The sequence below is a fragment of the Oncorhynchus keta genome, chromosome 24 (genome assembly GCF_023373465.1).
Source record: "Oncorhynchus keta strain PuntledgeMale-10-30-2019 chromosome 24, Oket_V2, whole genome shotgun sequence".
NCBI lineage: Eukaryota > Metazoa > Chordata > Actinopteri > Salmoniformes > Salmonidae > Oncorhynchus > Oncorhynchus keta.
Window position 1 is genome coordinate 21,295,561 of NC_068444.1, and position 14,934 is coordinate 21,310,494.

The 14,934-nt window shown below is 51.6% G+C and overlaps 1 protein-coding gene across 3 annotated transcripts in view; it reads left to right on the plus strand.

Moving 5' to 3' along the window:
* The window catches only part of LOC118357699 (forkhead box protein N2-like), a 54,004-nt gene that overhangs the window by 23,945 nt on the left and 15,125 nt on the right, over window positions 1–14,934 (plus strand). For all 3 annotated transcript variants that reach the window (XM_052477963.1, XM_052477962.1, XM_052477964.1), the window contains exons 2-3: window positions 10,908–11,494; window positions 14,649–14,823. In XM_052477963.1, the coding sequence (XP_052333923.1) occupies window positions 10,922–11,494; window positions 14,649–14,823 (748 nt within the window). In that variant the 5' untranslated portion in view covers window positions 10,908–10,921. The remainder of the gene's footprint in view (window positions 1–10,907; window positions 11,495–14,648; window positions 14,824–14,934) is intronic.

The window sequence follows — 14,934 nt, forward strand, 5'->3', positions numbered from 1 at the left end:
CTGAATGCTGATTTGGTTGTTGGCTACAGTCAACAGACACGGCCAGCCTAGATGGATAACTTATTTTCCCATTTACTCTCTCTCGTTGGGAGGATTTCTGTTCTTAATTGAAGTGACAGCAGCAGGGTTGTCATGGTGACACTGGGGACATAGATTAAAGCTTGTTGTGAGCAGGGAGAGGATGAGCGGGGGAGGGGGGAGGAGAGGGGTGATGTCTCTTGCTGGCTGCCTGCTGTGCTCTTGGTTGGCCTCATTGACCATCATGCAATGCTCTACACACTAGCATGTCTGTGTTAGTATTCACTGCAGCTGCATTGACATAATTGGACTATATAGCCTATATTTCTTCACTGGTTTTATGACGTAGAAGTAGCTACTGAATGTGTGCAAACATTCCAGAGGAGGACTGCCCAAAGTATGTGAGACTATTTCCTGTGGAGGGTCTTTCAGGACAGGCCTACTGAACATTGTGTAGCCCAGCTTCACTTGTCTGTTTTCCGTAGACTTTTAGCTGTTTTCTGGGAGACCAGATGATCGCTATCCGGGCTAATCAATAATATTCATATTGACTTGGCTGAATTCCTCAGTGCTTTTGAATAGCGGAAGGAGGGCAGGCAGTATGTCAGTTGAATCCCTCTGGTATCAGGTGGGTTGAGTTAAGTAATGGTCTTGACTCCAAGATGATTGCAGGGCAGGTGGCTCTTTATTTGAGAGCTGTCCACTCAAGGTAGTGTAAGAAGGAAGGATGCCCTCCTCTCTCTCTCTCCCTCCTTTACCCGGGACAGGATTTTGCAGATGGTTTCATGCTCATTGGCGTCTTAACAAGCAGGTGGTCTGGTCTGAGATGAGGTGGGCGGAGAGGAGAGCAGTCTGGAGAGACTGGAGTCGTCTCCCACACTTCAGAGGTCCTCCTCAAAGGCTCTCAGCTGGAGAGGGAGAGAGGAGGGGAGGATAGTCTCCACCATCAGCCTGCGTGAGAGAGGGGGCAGAAAGGAGGAGAGGGGATGGTCTCTTTACCATCAGCCTGTGTGGGAGAGGGGATAGTCTCTCCAACATCAGCCTGCGTGAGAGAGGGCAGAAAGGAGGAGAGGGGATGGTCTCTCTACCATCAGCCTGCGTGGGAGAGGGGATAGTCTCTCTACCATCAGCCTGCGTGGGAGAGGGGATAGTCTCTTTACCATCAGCCTGTGTGGGAGAGGGGATAGTCTCTCTACCATCAGCCTGCGTGGGAGAGGGGGCAGAAAGGAGGAGAGGGGATAGTCTCTCTACCATCAGCCTGCGTGGGAGAGGGGATAGTCTCTCTACCATCAGCCTGCGTGGGAGAGGGGATAGTCTCTCTACCATCAGCCTGCGTGGGAGAGGGGATAGTCTCTCTACCATCAGCATGCGTGGGAGGGGATAGTCTACCATCAGCCTGCTAGTCTCTCTACCATCAGCCTGCGTGGGAGAGGGGATAGTCTCTCTACCATCAGCATGCGTGGGAGAGGGGATAGTCTCTCTACCATCAGCATGCGTGGGAGAGGGGATAGTCTCTCTACCATCAGCATGCGTGGGAGAGGGGATAGTCGCTCTACCATCAGCATGCGTGGGAGAGGGGATAGTCTCTCTACCATCAGCCTGCGTGGGAGAGGGGATAGTCTCTCTACCATCAGCATGCGTGGGAGAGGGGGCAGAAAGGAGGAGAGGGGATAGTCTCTCTACCATCAGCCTGCGTGGGAGAGGGGATAGTCTCTCTACCATCAGCCTGCGTGGGAGAGGGGATAGTCTCTCTACCATCAGCCTGCGTGGGAGAGGGGATAGTCTCTCTACCATCAGCCTGCGTGGGAGAGGGGATAGTCTCTCTACCATCAGCCTGCGTGGGAGAGGGGATAGTCTCTCTACCATCAGCCTGCGTGGGAGAGGGGATAGTCTTTCTACCATCAGCATGCGTGGGAGAGGGGATAGTCGCTCTACCATCAGCATGCGTGGGAGAGGGGATAGTCGCTCTACCATCAGCATGCGTGGGAGAGGAGGAGAGGGGATAGTCTCTCTACCATCAGCCTGCGTGGGAGAGGGGATAGTCTCTCTACCATCAGCCTGCGTGGGAGAGGGGATAGTCTCTCTACCATCAGCATGCGTGGGAGAGGGGGCACCATCAGCCTGGTGGGAGAGGGGATAGTCTCTCTACCATCAGCCTGCGTGGGAGAGGGGATAGTCTCTCTACCATCAGCCTGCGTGGGAGAGGGGATAGTCTCTCTACCATCAGCCTGCGTGGGAGAGGGGATAGTCTCTCTACCATCAGCCTGCGTGGGAGAGGGGATAGTCTCTCTACCATCAGCCTGCGTGGGAGAGGGGATAGTCTCTCTACCATCAGCATGCGTGGGAGAGGGGATAGTCTCTCTACCATCAGCCTGCGTGGGAGAGGGGATAGTCTCTCTACCATCAGCCTGCGTGGGAGAGGGGATAGTCTCTCTACCATCAGCCTGCGTGGGAGAGGGGATAGTCTCTCTACCATCAGCATGCGTGGGAGAGGGGATAGTCTCTCTACCATCAGCCTGCGTGGGAGAGGGGATAGTCTCTCTACCATCAGCCTGCGTGGGAGAGGGATAGTCTCTCTACCATCGTGGGAGAGGGGATAGTCTCTCTACCATCAGCATGCGTGGGAGAGGGGATAGTCTCTCTACCATCAGCCTGCGTGGGAGGGGATAGTCTCTCTACCATCAGCCTGCGTGGGAGAGGGGATAGTCTCTCTACCATCAGCATGCGTGGGAGAGGGGATAGTCTCTCTACCATCAGCCTGCGTGGGAGAGGGGATAGTCTCTCTACCATCAGCATGCGTGGGAGAGGGGATAGTCTCTCTACCATCAGCCTGCGTGGGAGAGGGGATAGTCTCTCTACCATCAGCCTGCGTGGGAGAGGGGATAGTCTCTCTACCATCAGCCTGCGTGGGAGAGGGGATAGTCTCTCTACCATCAGCATGCGTGGGAGAGGGGATAGTCTCTCTACCATCAGCCTGCGTGGGAGAGGGGGGAGAAAGGAGGAGGAGAGTGGATAGTCTCTCCATTTGGTGGGAGAGCGGGACAGAGACGTGCAGGGCAGACCGATGGGGGTGTACCCTGCCCATGCGTGCCCTCAGGCCAACCTTAGACAAACACGTTGAGTGCTTGGAAGAGCACATAATTTCAATGTGTCACATCAATTTATTTCACATTTGCAGTGGTGTTGGGAAAGCAGCTCCCTCCTCATTCCCCAGCATAACTACTGTGTCGCTGTGAAGGAAAGTTCTATGTTTCAACCACAGTTTTTATGTAGCCACTTAAAGCCACTGGTTCTGGCCTATGTAGCCACTGTCTCTATGTAGCCACTGTCTCTATGTAGCCACTGTCTCTATGTAGCCACTGTCTCTATGTAGCCACTGTCTCTATGTAGCCACTGTCTCTATGTAGCCACTGTCTCTATGTAGCCACTGTCTCTATGTAGCCACTGTCTCTATGTAGCCACTGTCTCTGTTGTAGCCACTGTCTCTGTTGTAGCCACTGTCTCTGTACTGTAGTCTCTGTACTGTAGCCACCGTCTCTGTACTGTAGCCACCGTCTCTGTACTGTAGTCTCTGTACTGTAGTCTCTGTACTGTAGCCCCCGTCTCTGTACTGTAGCCACCGTCTCTGTACTGTAGCCCCCGTCTCTGTACTGTAGCCCCCGTCTCTGTACTGTAGCCCCCGTCTCTGTACTGTAGCCCCCGTCTCTGTACTGTAGCCCCCGTCTCTGTACTGTAGCCCCCGTCTCTGTACTGTAGCCCCCGTCTCTGTACTGTAGCCAGTCTCTGTACTGTAGCCCCGTCTCTGTCTGTAGTCTCTGTACTGTAGCCCCCTCTCTGTACTGTAGCCCCGTCTCTGTACTGTAGCCCCGTCTCTGTACTGTAGCCCCGTCTCTGTACTGTAGCCCCGTCTCTGTACTGTAGTCTCTGTACTGTAGCCACCGTCTCTGTACTGTAGCTCCCGTCTCTGTACTGTAGCCCCCGTCTCTGTACTGTAGCCCCGTCTCTGTACTGTAGCCCCGTCTCTGTACTGTAGCCACCGTCTCTCTGTAGTCTCTGTACTGTAGCCCCCGTCTCTGTACTGTAGCCCCCGTCTCTGTACTGTAGCCCCCGTCTCTGTACTGTAGCCCCCGTCTCTGTACTGTAGCCCCCGTCTCTGTACTGTAGCCCCCGTCTCTGTACTGTAGCCCCGTCTCTGTACTGTAGTCTCTGTACTGTAGTCTCTGTACTGTAGTCTCTGTACTGTAGCCACCGTCTCTGTACTGTAGTCTCTGTACTGTAGTCTCTGTACTGTAGCTCCCGTCTCTGTACTGTAGTCTGTACTGTAGTCTCTGTACTGTAGCCAGTCTCTGTACTGTAGTCTCTGTACTGTAGCCCCGTCTCTGTACTGTAGCCACCGTCTCTGTACTGTAGTCTCTGTACTGTAGCCCCGTCTCTGTACTGTAGCCTCTGTCTGTAGCCTCTGTACTGTAGTCTCTGTACTGTAGCCCCGTCTCTGTACTGTAGCCACCGTCTCTGTACTGTAGTCTCTGTACTGTAGTCTCTGTACTGTAGTCTCTGTACTGTAGCCCCGTCTCTGTACTGTAGTCTCTGTACTGTAGCCCCCGTCTCTGTACTGTAGTCTCTGTACTGTAGCCACCGTCTCTGTACTGTAGTCTCTGTACTGTAGCCACCGTCTCTGTACTGTAGCCCCCGTCTCTGTACTGTAGTCTCTGTACTGTAGCCCCGTCTCTGTACTGTAGTCTCTGTACTGTAGCCACCGTCTCTGTACTGTAGCCACCGTCTCTGTACTGTAGTCTCTGTACTGTAGCCCCCGTCTCTGTACTGTAGTCTCTGTACTGTAGCCACCGTCTCTGTACTGTAGTCTCTGTACTGTAGCCACCGTCTCTGTACTGTAGTCTCTGTACTGTAGCCACCGTCTCTGTACTGTAGTCTCTGTACTGTAGCCACCGTCTCTGTACTGTAGCCACCGTCTCTGTACTGTAGTCTCTGTACTGTAGCCACCGTCTCTGTACTGTAGTCTCTGTACTGTAGTCTCTGTACTGTAGCCACCGTCTCTGTACTGTAGCCACCGTCTCTGTACTGTAGTCTCTGTACTGTAGCCACCGTCTCTGTACTGTAGCCACCGTCTCTGTACTGTAGCCACCGTCTCTGTACTGTAGTCTCTGTACTGTAGCCCCGTCTCTGTACTGTAGTCTCTGTACTGTAGCCACCGTCTCTGTACTGTAGTCTCTGTACTGTAGCCCCCGTCTCTGTACTGTAGTCTCTGTACTGTAGCCACCGTCTCTGTACTGTAGCCACCGTCTCTGTACTGTAGTCTCTGTACTGTAGCCACCGTCTCTGTACTGTAGCCCCCGTCTCTGTACTGTAGGCCCCGTCTCTGTACTGTAGTCTCTGTACTGGAGTCTCTGTACTGTAGCCCCCGTCTCTGTACTGTAGTCTCTGTACTGTAGCCACCGTCTCTGTACTGTAGTCTCTGTACTGTAGTCTCTGTACTCTAGTCTCTGTACTGTAGCCACCGTCTCTGTACTGTAGCCCCCGTCTCTGTACTGTAGTCTCTGTACTGTAGCCCCCGTCTCTGTACTGTAGTCTCTGTACTGTAGCCACCGTCGCTGTACTGTAGCCCCCGTCTCTGTACTGTAGTCTCTGTACTGTAGCCACCGTCTCTGTACTGTAGCCACCGTCTCTGTACTGTAGTCTCTGTACTGTAGCCCCCGTCTCTGTACTGTAGCCACCGTCTCTGTACTGTAGCCACCGTCTCTGTACTGTAGTCTCTGTACTGTAGTCTCTGTACTGTAGTCTCTGTACTGTAGTCTCTGTACTGTAGTCTCTGTACTGTAGCCACCGTCTCTGTACTGTAGTCTCTGTACTGTAGTCTCTGTACTGTAGCCACCGTCTCTGTACTGTAGTCTCTGTACTGTAGTCTCTGTACTGTAGCCACCGTCTCTGTACTGTAGTCTCTGTACTGTAGTCTCTGTACTGTAGTCTCTGTACTGTAGTCTCTGTACTGTAGCCACCGTCTCTGTACTGTAGTCTCTGTACTGTAGCCACCGTCTCTGTACTGTAGCCACCGTCTCTGTTGTAGCCACCGTCTCTGTTGTAGCCACCGTCTCTGTACTGTAGCCACCGTCTCTGTACTGTAGCCACCGTCTCTGTACTGTAGTCTCTGTACTGTAGCCACCGTCTCTGTACTGTAGCCACCGTCTCTGTACTGTAGTCTCTGTACTGTAGCCACCGTCTCTGTACTGTAGCCCCGTCTCTGTACTGTAGTCTCTGTACTGTAGCCACCGTCTCTGTACTGTAGTCTCTGTACTGTAGCCACCGTCTCTGTACTGTAGCCCCGTCTCTGTACTGTAGTCTCTGTACTGTAGCCACCGTCTCTGTACTGTAGCCACCGTCTCTGTACTGTAGCCCCCGTCTCTGTACTGTAGTCTCTGTACTGTAGCCACCGTCTCTGTACTGTAGTCTCTGTACTGTAGTCTCTGTACTGTAGTCTCTGTACTGTAGCCCCGTCTCTGTACTGTAGCCACCGTCTCTGTACTGTAGTCTCTGTACTGTAGTCTCTGTACTGTAGCCACCGTCTCTGTACTGTAGTCTCTGTACTGTAGTCTCTGTACTGTAGTCTCTGTACTGTAGTCTCTGTACTGTAGTCTCTGTACTGTAGCCACCGTCTCTGTACTGTAGTCTCCTGTAGTCTCTGTACTGTAGCCCCTGTCTCTGTAGCCTGTAGTCTCTGTCCTGTAGTCTCTGTACTGTAGTCTCTGTACTGTAGTCTCTGTACTGTAGTCTCTGTACTGTAGTCTCTGTACTGTAGTCTCTGTACTGTAGCCACCGTCTCTGTACTGTAGCCACCGTCTCTGTACTGTAGCCACCGTCTCTGTTGTAGCCACCGTCTCTGTACTGTAGTCTCTGTACTGTAGCCACCGTCTCTGTACTGTAGTCTCTGTACTGTAGCCACCGTCTCTGTACTGTAGCCCCCGTCTCTGTACTGTAGTCTCTGTACTGTAGCCACCGTCTCTGTACTGTAGCCCCCGTCTCTGTACTGTAGTCTCTGTACTGTAGCCACCGTCTCTGTACTGTAGTCTCTGTACTGTAGCCACCGTCTCTGTACTGTAGCCCCGTCTCTGTACTGTAGTCTCTGTACTGTAGCCACCGTCTCTGTACTGTAGCCACCGTCTCTGTACTGTAGCCCCGTCTCTGTACTGTAGTCTCTGTACTGTAGCCACCGTCTCTGTACTGTAGTCTCTGTACTGTAGTCTCTGTACTGTAGTCTCTGTACTGTAGCCACCGTCTCTGTACTGTAGTCTCTGTACTGTAGCCACCGTCTCTGTACTGTAGTCTCTGTACTGTAGTCTCTGTACTGTAGCCACAGTCTCTGTACTGTAGTCTCTGTACTGTAGTCTCTGTACTGTAGCCACCGTCTCTGTACTGTAGTCTCTGTACTGTAGCCACCGTCTCTGTACTGTAGTCTCTGTACTGTAGCCCCCGTCTCTGTACTGTAGTCTCTGTACTGTAGCCACCGTCTCTGTACTGTAGCCCCCGTCTCTGTACTGTAGTCTCTGTACTGTAGCCACCGTCTCTGTACTGTAGTCTCTGTACTGTAGCCACCGTCTCTGTACTGTAGCCCCCGTCTCTGTACTGTAGTCTCTGTACTGTAGCCACCGTCTCTGTACTGTAGCCACCGTCTCTGTACTGTAGTCTCTGTACTGTAGCCACCGTCTCTGTACTGTAGTCTCTGTACTGTAGCCACCGTCTCTGTACTGTAGCCCCCGTCTCTGTACTGTAGTCTCTGTACTGTAGCCACCGTCTCTGTACTGTAGCCACCGTCTCTGTACTGTAGCCCCCGTCTCTGTACTGTAGTCTCTGTACTGTAGCCACCGTCTCTGTACTGTAGTCTCTGTACTGTAGTCTCTGTACTGTAGTCTCTGTACTGTAGCCCCGTCTCTGTACTGTAGTCTCTGTACTGTAGCCACCGTCTCTGTACTGTAGTCTCTGTACTGTAGTCTCTGTACTGTAGTCTCTGTACTGTAGCCACCGTCTCTGTACTGTAGTCTCTGTACTGTAGTCTCTGTACTGTAGTCTCTGTACTGTAGCCCCGTCTCTGTACTGTAGTCTCTGTACTGTAGCCACCGTCTCTGTACTGTAGTCTCTGTACTGTAGTCTCTGTACTGTAGTCTCTGTACTGTAGCCCCGTCTCTGTACTGTAGCCACCGTCTCTGTACTGTAGCCACCGTCTCTGTACTGTAGTCTCTGTACTGTAGTCTCTGTACTGTAGTCTCTGTACTGTAGCCACCGTCTCTGTACTGTAGCCCCCGTCTCTGTACTGTAGTCTCTGTACTGTAGTCTCTGTACTGTAGCCACCGTCTCTGTACTGTAGTCTCTGTACTGTAGTCTCTGTACTGTAGCCACCGTCTCTGTACTGTAGTCTCTGTACTGTAGTCTCTGTACTGTAGTCTCTGTACTGTAGCCACCGTCTCTGTACTGTAGTCTCTGTACTGTAGCCACCGTCTCTGTACTGTAGCCCCCGTCTCTGTACTGTAGTCTCTGTACTGTAGCCCCGTCTCTGTACTGTAGTCTCTGTACTGTAGCCACCGTCTCTGTACTGTAGTCTCTGTACTGTAGCCACCGTCTCTGTACTGTAGTCTCTGTACTGTAGCCCTGTCTCTGTACTGTAGTCTCTGTACTGTAGCCACCGTCTCTGTCTGTAGTCTCTGTACTGTAGCCACCGTCTCTGTACTGTAGTCTCTGTACTGTAGCCACCGTCTCTGTACTGTAGTCTCTGTACTGTAGCCACCGTCTCTGTACTGTAGCCACCGTCTCTGTACTGTAGCCCCGTCTCTGTACTGTAGTCTCTGTACTGTAGCCCCAGTCTCTGTACTGTAGTCTCTGTACTGTAGTCTCTGTACTGTAGCCCCGTCTCTGTACTGTAGTCTCTGTACTGTAGCCCCCGTCTCTGTACTGTAGCCACCGTCTCTGTACTGTAGCCCCCGTCTCTGTACTGTAGTCTCTGTACTGTAGCCACCGTCTCTGTACTGTAGCCACCGTCTCTGTACTGTAGTCTCTGTACTGTAGCCACCGTCTCTGTACTGTAGTCTCTGTACTGTAGCCACCGTCTCTGTACTGTAGTCTCTGTACTGTAGTCTCTGTACTGTAGTCTCTGTACTGTAGCCCCCGTCTCTGTACTGTAGTCTCTGTACTGTAGCCCCCGTCTCTGTACTGTAGCCCCCGTCTCTGTACTGTAGTCTCTGTACTGTAGTCTCTGTACTGTAGCTACCGTCTCTGTACTGTAGTCTCTGTACTGTAGTCTCTGTACTGTAGCCACCGTCTCTGTACTGTAGTCTCTGTACTGTAGCCCCGTCTCTGTACTGTAGTCTCTGTACTGTAGCCCCGTCTCTGTACTGTAGTCTCTGTACTGTAGCCACCGTCTCTGTACTGTAGCCCCGTCTCTGTACTGTAGCCCCGTCTCTGTACTGTAGCCCCGTCTCTGTACTGTAGTCCCCCGTCTCTGTACTGTAGCCCCCCGTCTCTGTACTGTAGCCCCGTCTCTGTACTGTAGTCTCTGTACTGTAGCCCCCGTCTCTGTACTGTAGCCACCGTCTCTGTACTGTAGCCCCGTCTCTGTACTGTAGCCCCGTCTCTGTACTGTAGCCCCCGTCTCTGTACTGTAGTCTCTGTACTGTAGTCTCTGTACTGTAGTCTCTGTACTGTAGTCTCTGTACTGTAGCCACCGTCTCTGTACTGTAGCCCCCGTCTCTGTACTGTAGCCCCCGTCTCTGTACTGTAGCCCCCGTCTCTGTACTGTAGCCCCGTACTGTAGTCTCTGTACTGTAGTCTCTGTACTGTAGTCTCTGTACTGTAGCCCCCGTCTCTGTACTGTAGCCCCGTCTCTGTACTGTAGTCTCTGTACTGTAGCCCCCGTCTCTGTACTGTAGTCTCTGTACTGTAGTCTCTGTACTGTAGTCTCTGTACTGTAGCCCCCGTCTCTGTACTGTAGTCTCTGTACTGTAGTCTCTGTACTGTAGTCTCTGTACTGTAGTCTCTGTACTGTAGCCCCCGTCTCTGTACTGTAGTCTCTGTACTGTAGTCTCTGTACTGTAGTCTCTGTACTGTAGTCTCTGTACTGTAGTCTCTGTACTGTAGCCCCCGTCTCTGTACTGTAGTCTCTGTACTGTAGTCTCTGTACTGTAGCCCCCGTCTCTGTACTGTAGTCTCTGTACTGTAGTCTCTGTACTGTAGTCTCTGTACTGTAGCCCCCGTCTCTGTACTGTAGTCTCTGTACTGTAGTCTCTGTACTGTAGTCTCTGTACTGTAGTCTCTGTACTGTAGTCTCTGTACTGTAGCCCCGTCTCTGTACTGTAGTCTCTGTACTGTAGTCTCTGTACTGTAGCCCCCGTCTCTGTACTGTAGTCTCTGTACTGTAGTCTCTGTACTGTAGCCCCCTCTGTACTGTAGTCTCTGTACTGTAGCCCCCGTCTCTGTACTGTAGTCTCTGTACTGGAGTCTCTGTACTGTAGCCCCCGTCTCTGTACTGTAGCCCCCGTCTCTGTACTGTAGTCTCTGTACTGTAGTCTCTGTACTGTAGTCTCTGTACTGTAGCCTCTGTACTGTAGTCTCTGTACTGTAGTCTCTGTACTGTAGTCTCTGTACTGTAGTCTCTGTACTGTAGTCTCTGTACTGTAGCCCCCGTCTCTGTACTGTAGTCTCTGTACTGTAGCCTCTGTACTGTAGTCTCTGTACTGTAGTCTCTGTACTGTAGTCTCTGTACTGTAGTCTCTGTACTGTAGTCTCTGTACTGTAGCCCCCGTCTCTGTACTGTAGTCTCTGTACTGTAGCCCCCTCCACTATTGTGTCCTATCCTGCAGTTGTTTTCTAACCATTTCTCTCCTCTCCAGACCTACCTGGTTTAATGGGTCCAATCATCGGGATGTCGCCGGATAAGAAAGCTGAAACGCCGGGGATGCAGGAGGAGAGGGCGGGGCTTAGGGGCGTATGTGGGGGGGTGGGGACTCTCCCGGAGGCGGAGTGCGGCGCAGCCAGCCCATTGGCCACCAGCCTGGACCGGGGATCCGGTGGCTCCGAGGACGAGGAGCTCACCAACCTCAACTGGCTCCATGAGAACCTGCTCCAGAACTTTACCCTAGGGGGGCCCGGTGTGGCCGGGGGGGCCCAACCCAGCGCCAGCCCCCTCTTTGACATCGAGGGTGACCCCGGGGCACCTCAGAACCCATCGTCTTCATCCTCTTACTCCTCGTCGCAGAGGGACTTGTTGAAGTCCAAGCCTCCCTTCTCATTCTCTCTGTTGATCTACATGGCCATAGAGCAGAGCCCCAGTAAGAGGCTGCCGGTGAAGGACATCTATGGTTGGATCCTACAGCACTTCCCCTACTTCTCCTCTGCCCCCACTGGCTGGAAGAACAGCGTCAGACACAACCTGTCACTCAACAAGTGCTTCCGCAAGGTGGAGAGGAGCCTGGGAAAGGTGAGGGAACTATAAGGTCATGCGCGCGCACACACACTTTGTTTACCTTGCAAGGAGCTGGCAGTGCCTGGGTTTGATTCTCACAAGGGTCACACGTTATTTAACCATTTGAAAGTTGTCATGCTGACACTGCAGGGTGAGATTGATATGACATTATTGTTGTGGGTTTGAAGTGGTCTTTTAATGGGGTTGAAATGAGCTTACAGTATCCTTCCCCATTGAGATGGTTTGTTGTGTAAAGGTGCCACAAAGAGTCATTAGAGTTCTTCACTGATATTCTGTAGTGGCATTAGTGTGACATTGACAATGTGCTCAAAGTGTTTAACTAACAGTGTTAACTGTACACCTCCACTCTGTGTACCTGTGCCTGTGTAGGATTTGCTGCTCTCTGTATGGCAGACTGGCAGGGCCAGGGTTTTAACCCACCCTGAGGTCCCCTGACGTGTGTGTGTGTGTGTCAGGACCAGTGTAGTGCTGCACCCTGCCTGCGGCCCCCTGTGTGCCTCCCCTTGCTGTGATAAGGCTGGGAGAGTCGGTGTATACCAGTCAAGGTCATAGACCCTCCTCTCTCTCCTTCAGAGGAAATGCAAACGCAGCAGTAAGATGGGGCGCTATCTCCCAACGCACCCCACACACTTCAACTGTAGAGCCATGACCAGGCAGTGGACACACACACACACACTGCAACTGTAGAGCCATGACCAGGCAGTGGACACACACACACACACACACACACTGCAACTGTAGAGCCATGACCAGGCAGTGGACACACACACACTGCAACTGTAGCGCCACGACCAGGCAGTGGACACACACATACACACACACACACACACTGCAACTGTATAGCCATGACCAGGCAGTGGACACACACACACACACACACACACACACACTGCAACTGTAGAGCCATGACCAGGCAGTGGACACACACACACACACACACACACACACACACACACACACACACACACACACACACACACACACTGCAACTGTAGAGCCATGACCAGGCAGTGGACACACACACACACTGCAACTGTAGCGCCACGACCAGGCAGTGGACACACACACTGCAACTGTAGAGCCATGACCAGGCAGTGGACACACACACTGCAACTGTAGAGCCATGACCAGGCAGTGGACACACACACACACACACACACACACACACACACACACACACACACACACACACACACACACACACACACACACACACACACACACACACACACACACACACACACACACACACACACACACTGCAACTGTAGAGCCATGACCAGGCAGTGGACACACACACACACACTGCAACTGTAGAGCCATGACCAGGCAGTGGACACACACACACACACACACACACACACACACACACACACACACACACACACACACACACACACACACACACACACACACACACTGCAACTGTAGAGCCATGACCAGGCAGTGGACACACACACACACACACACTGCAACTGTAGAGCCACGACCAGGCAGTGGACACACACACACACACTGCAACTGTAGCGCCACGACCAGGCAGTGGACACACACACACACACACACTGCAACTGTAGAGCCACGACCAGGCAGTGGACACACACACACACACTGCAACTGTAGCGCCACGACCAGGCAGTGGACACACACACACACACACACACACACTGCAACTGTAGCACCACCACCAGGCAGTGGACACACACACACACACTGCAACTGTAGCGCCACGACCAGGCAGTGGACACACACACACACACACACACACTGCAACTGTAGCACCAGGCAGAAGACAGGCCCAGGACTGAAGACCTGACCTGCACAAACACAGAGGGAGAGAGACGAGTGTCTGTGAAAGAAGGGAAATGAAAGGACGAAGTGAGGGAGAAAGTAGAGCATATATAGGAAAGAGACATGGTTTCTGTAGTTGTGTTGGACACTGGTTCAAGCTCAGCTTGGGGACAAAGAGAATATAACTATACTGTTACAATGGGCTCAGTGGCTAGATAGCATGTAGTCTGCTAGGAGGGGCTGAAGACCAGTTAGAAGTAGAAATGAGCTCAGCGGCAGCAGGGCTGTTGTCCTGTGCATCACAATGTAGACAGAGTTCAGTGTGTTGGGGGCTCAGTGTGAGCCCACCCGTCTGCTGAGCTGAGTGAGCGCGCAGCACTGGTTTCAGATGACACGCTGCCTGGTGGTTTGCGTTGCCATGGTGACATTTCCTCCTTCCTGCCTGCGAGCCGGCTGGTAATCTGAGTCAAGGTTATATCCCTCCTCCCTCGCTCCTTCCTCCTCCTCCTGGACAGAACCCCAGAGATACATAATGAGAGAACCATTTATACACTCTCACCCCCCCACACCCACATAAACATTTGTTTTTCTTGTGAAAACACTATGGAGACGTGTTGTCTCAGTCGTAGTTCATGAACTTGCATACAGGATATGACAATGCCTTCACATGTCTTTGGCTACTGTAGTGAGAGGTTCTACAAAGGCAAGTCACATGGACAGCACTATAAAAAGCTAAACTCAGTCCAAACCTGTAATAAATCATTTAAGGACGGTGTGGATTGTTTATCGACTGTTTTCCTCCCATCATGCAGTTCACCCAGCAGGGTCTGGATGGTTTATCACATGCTCAGGTGACTGCATTATGAGTCATCAACGTTTGTCCTAGTTAAGCAGAGTATAAAACAATCTGAATGGAGAAAGCCTGTTAAAACCACTTAGAATTAATGAGTTGATGTCCTAGGGTCATGCAATACTCATAACATATTTAGAACTTTTTATTATTCAGAAACATAAAATACTGTCAGATACCGCCATACCGTCAAAAATGAGAATATGATGATATATTGTTTTGTCCATATCGCCCAGCACTAGTCAGACTACAGGGAGACTACCGTGAGAGTCAGCCAAGCAGGCAAAAAAGTTTGAGGTGTTTGCTGTGGAAAATCTAGTAAGGCTCGTCATGATCAGTACTTTACCAAAGTATCTCTTGATACTACTGTGAGATTCTATATGAATTTATCCAATAAGAAATGCTCGGTTTTGAAACATTTTGTTACAATGTGCCCCAATGAACACCTCAGGTCAGTCTTACTGCTTTGTGATGTAGTATGTGATGTAGTATGTGATGTTTTTTCAGGTGAATGGTAAGGGTTCTCTGTGGTGTGTGGACCCAGAGTACAGACCCAACCTGATCCAGGCCCTGAAGAAGCAGCACTTCCCTGCAGCACATACCTTCTGCACACCACCCGCCTCCCCACCCAGTGCCTCCTCACCACCCAGACACCACTTCCTGCAGGGCTGCTCCCTCAAAGGTGATTCCTGACTTTTTTTTTGTTAATTTTGTACAATGTTACACATTTTGCCAAGAGGTGTAAAGAAAATGTTGCTGTTTTTATAGCAAGTTTGCTGCAATTCTACACATT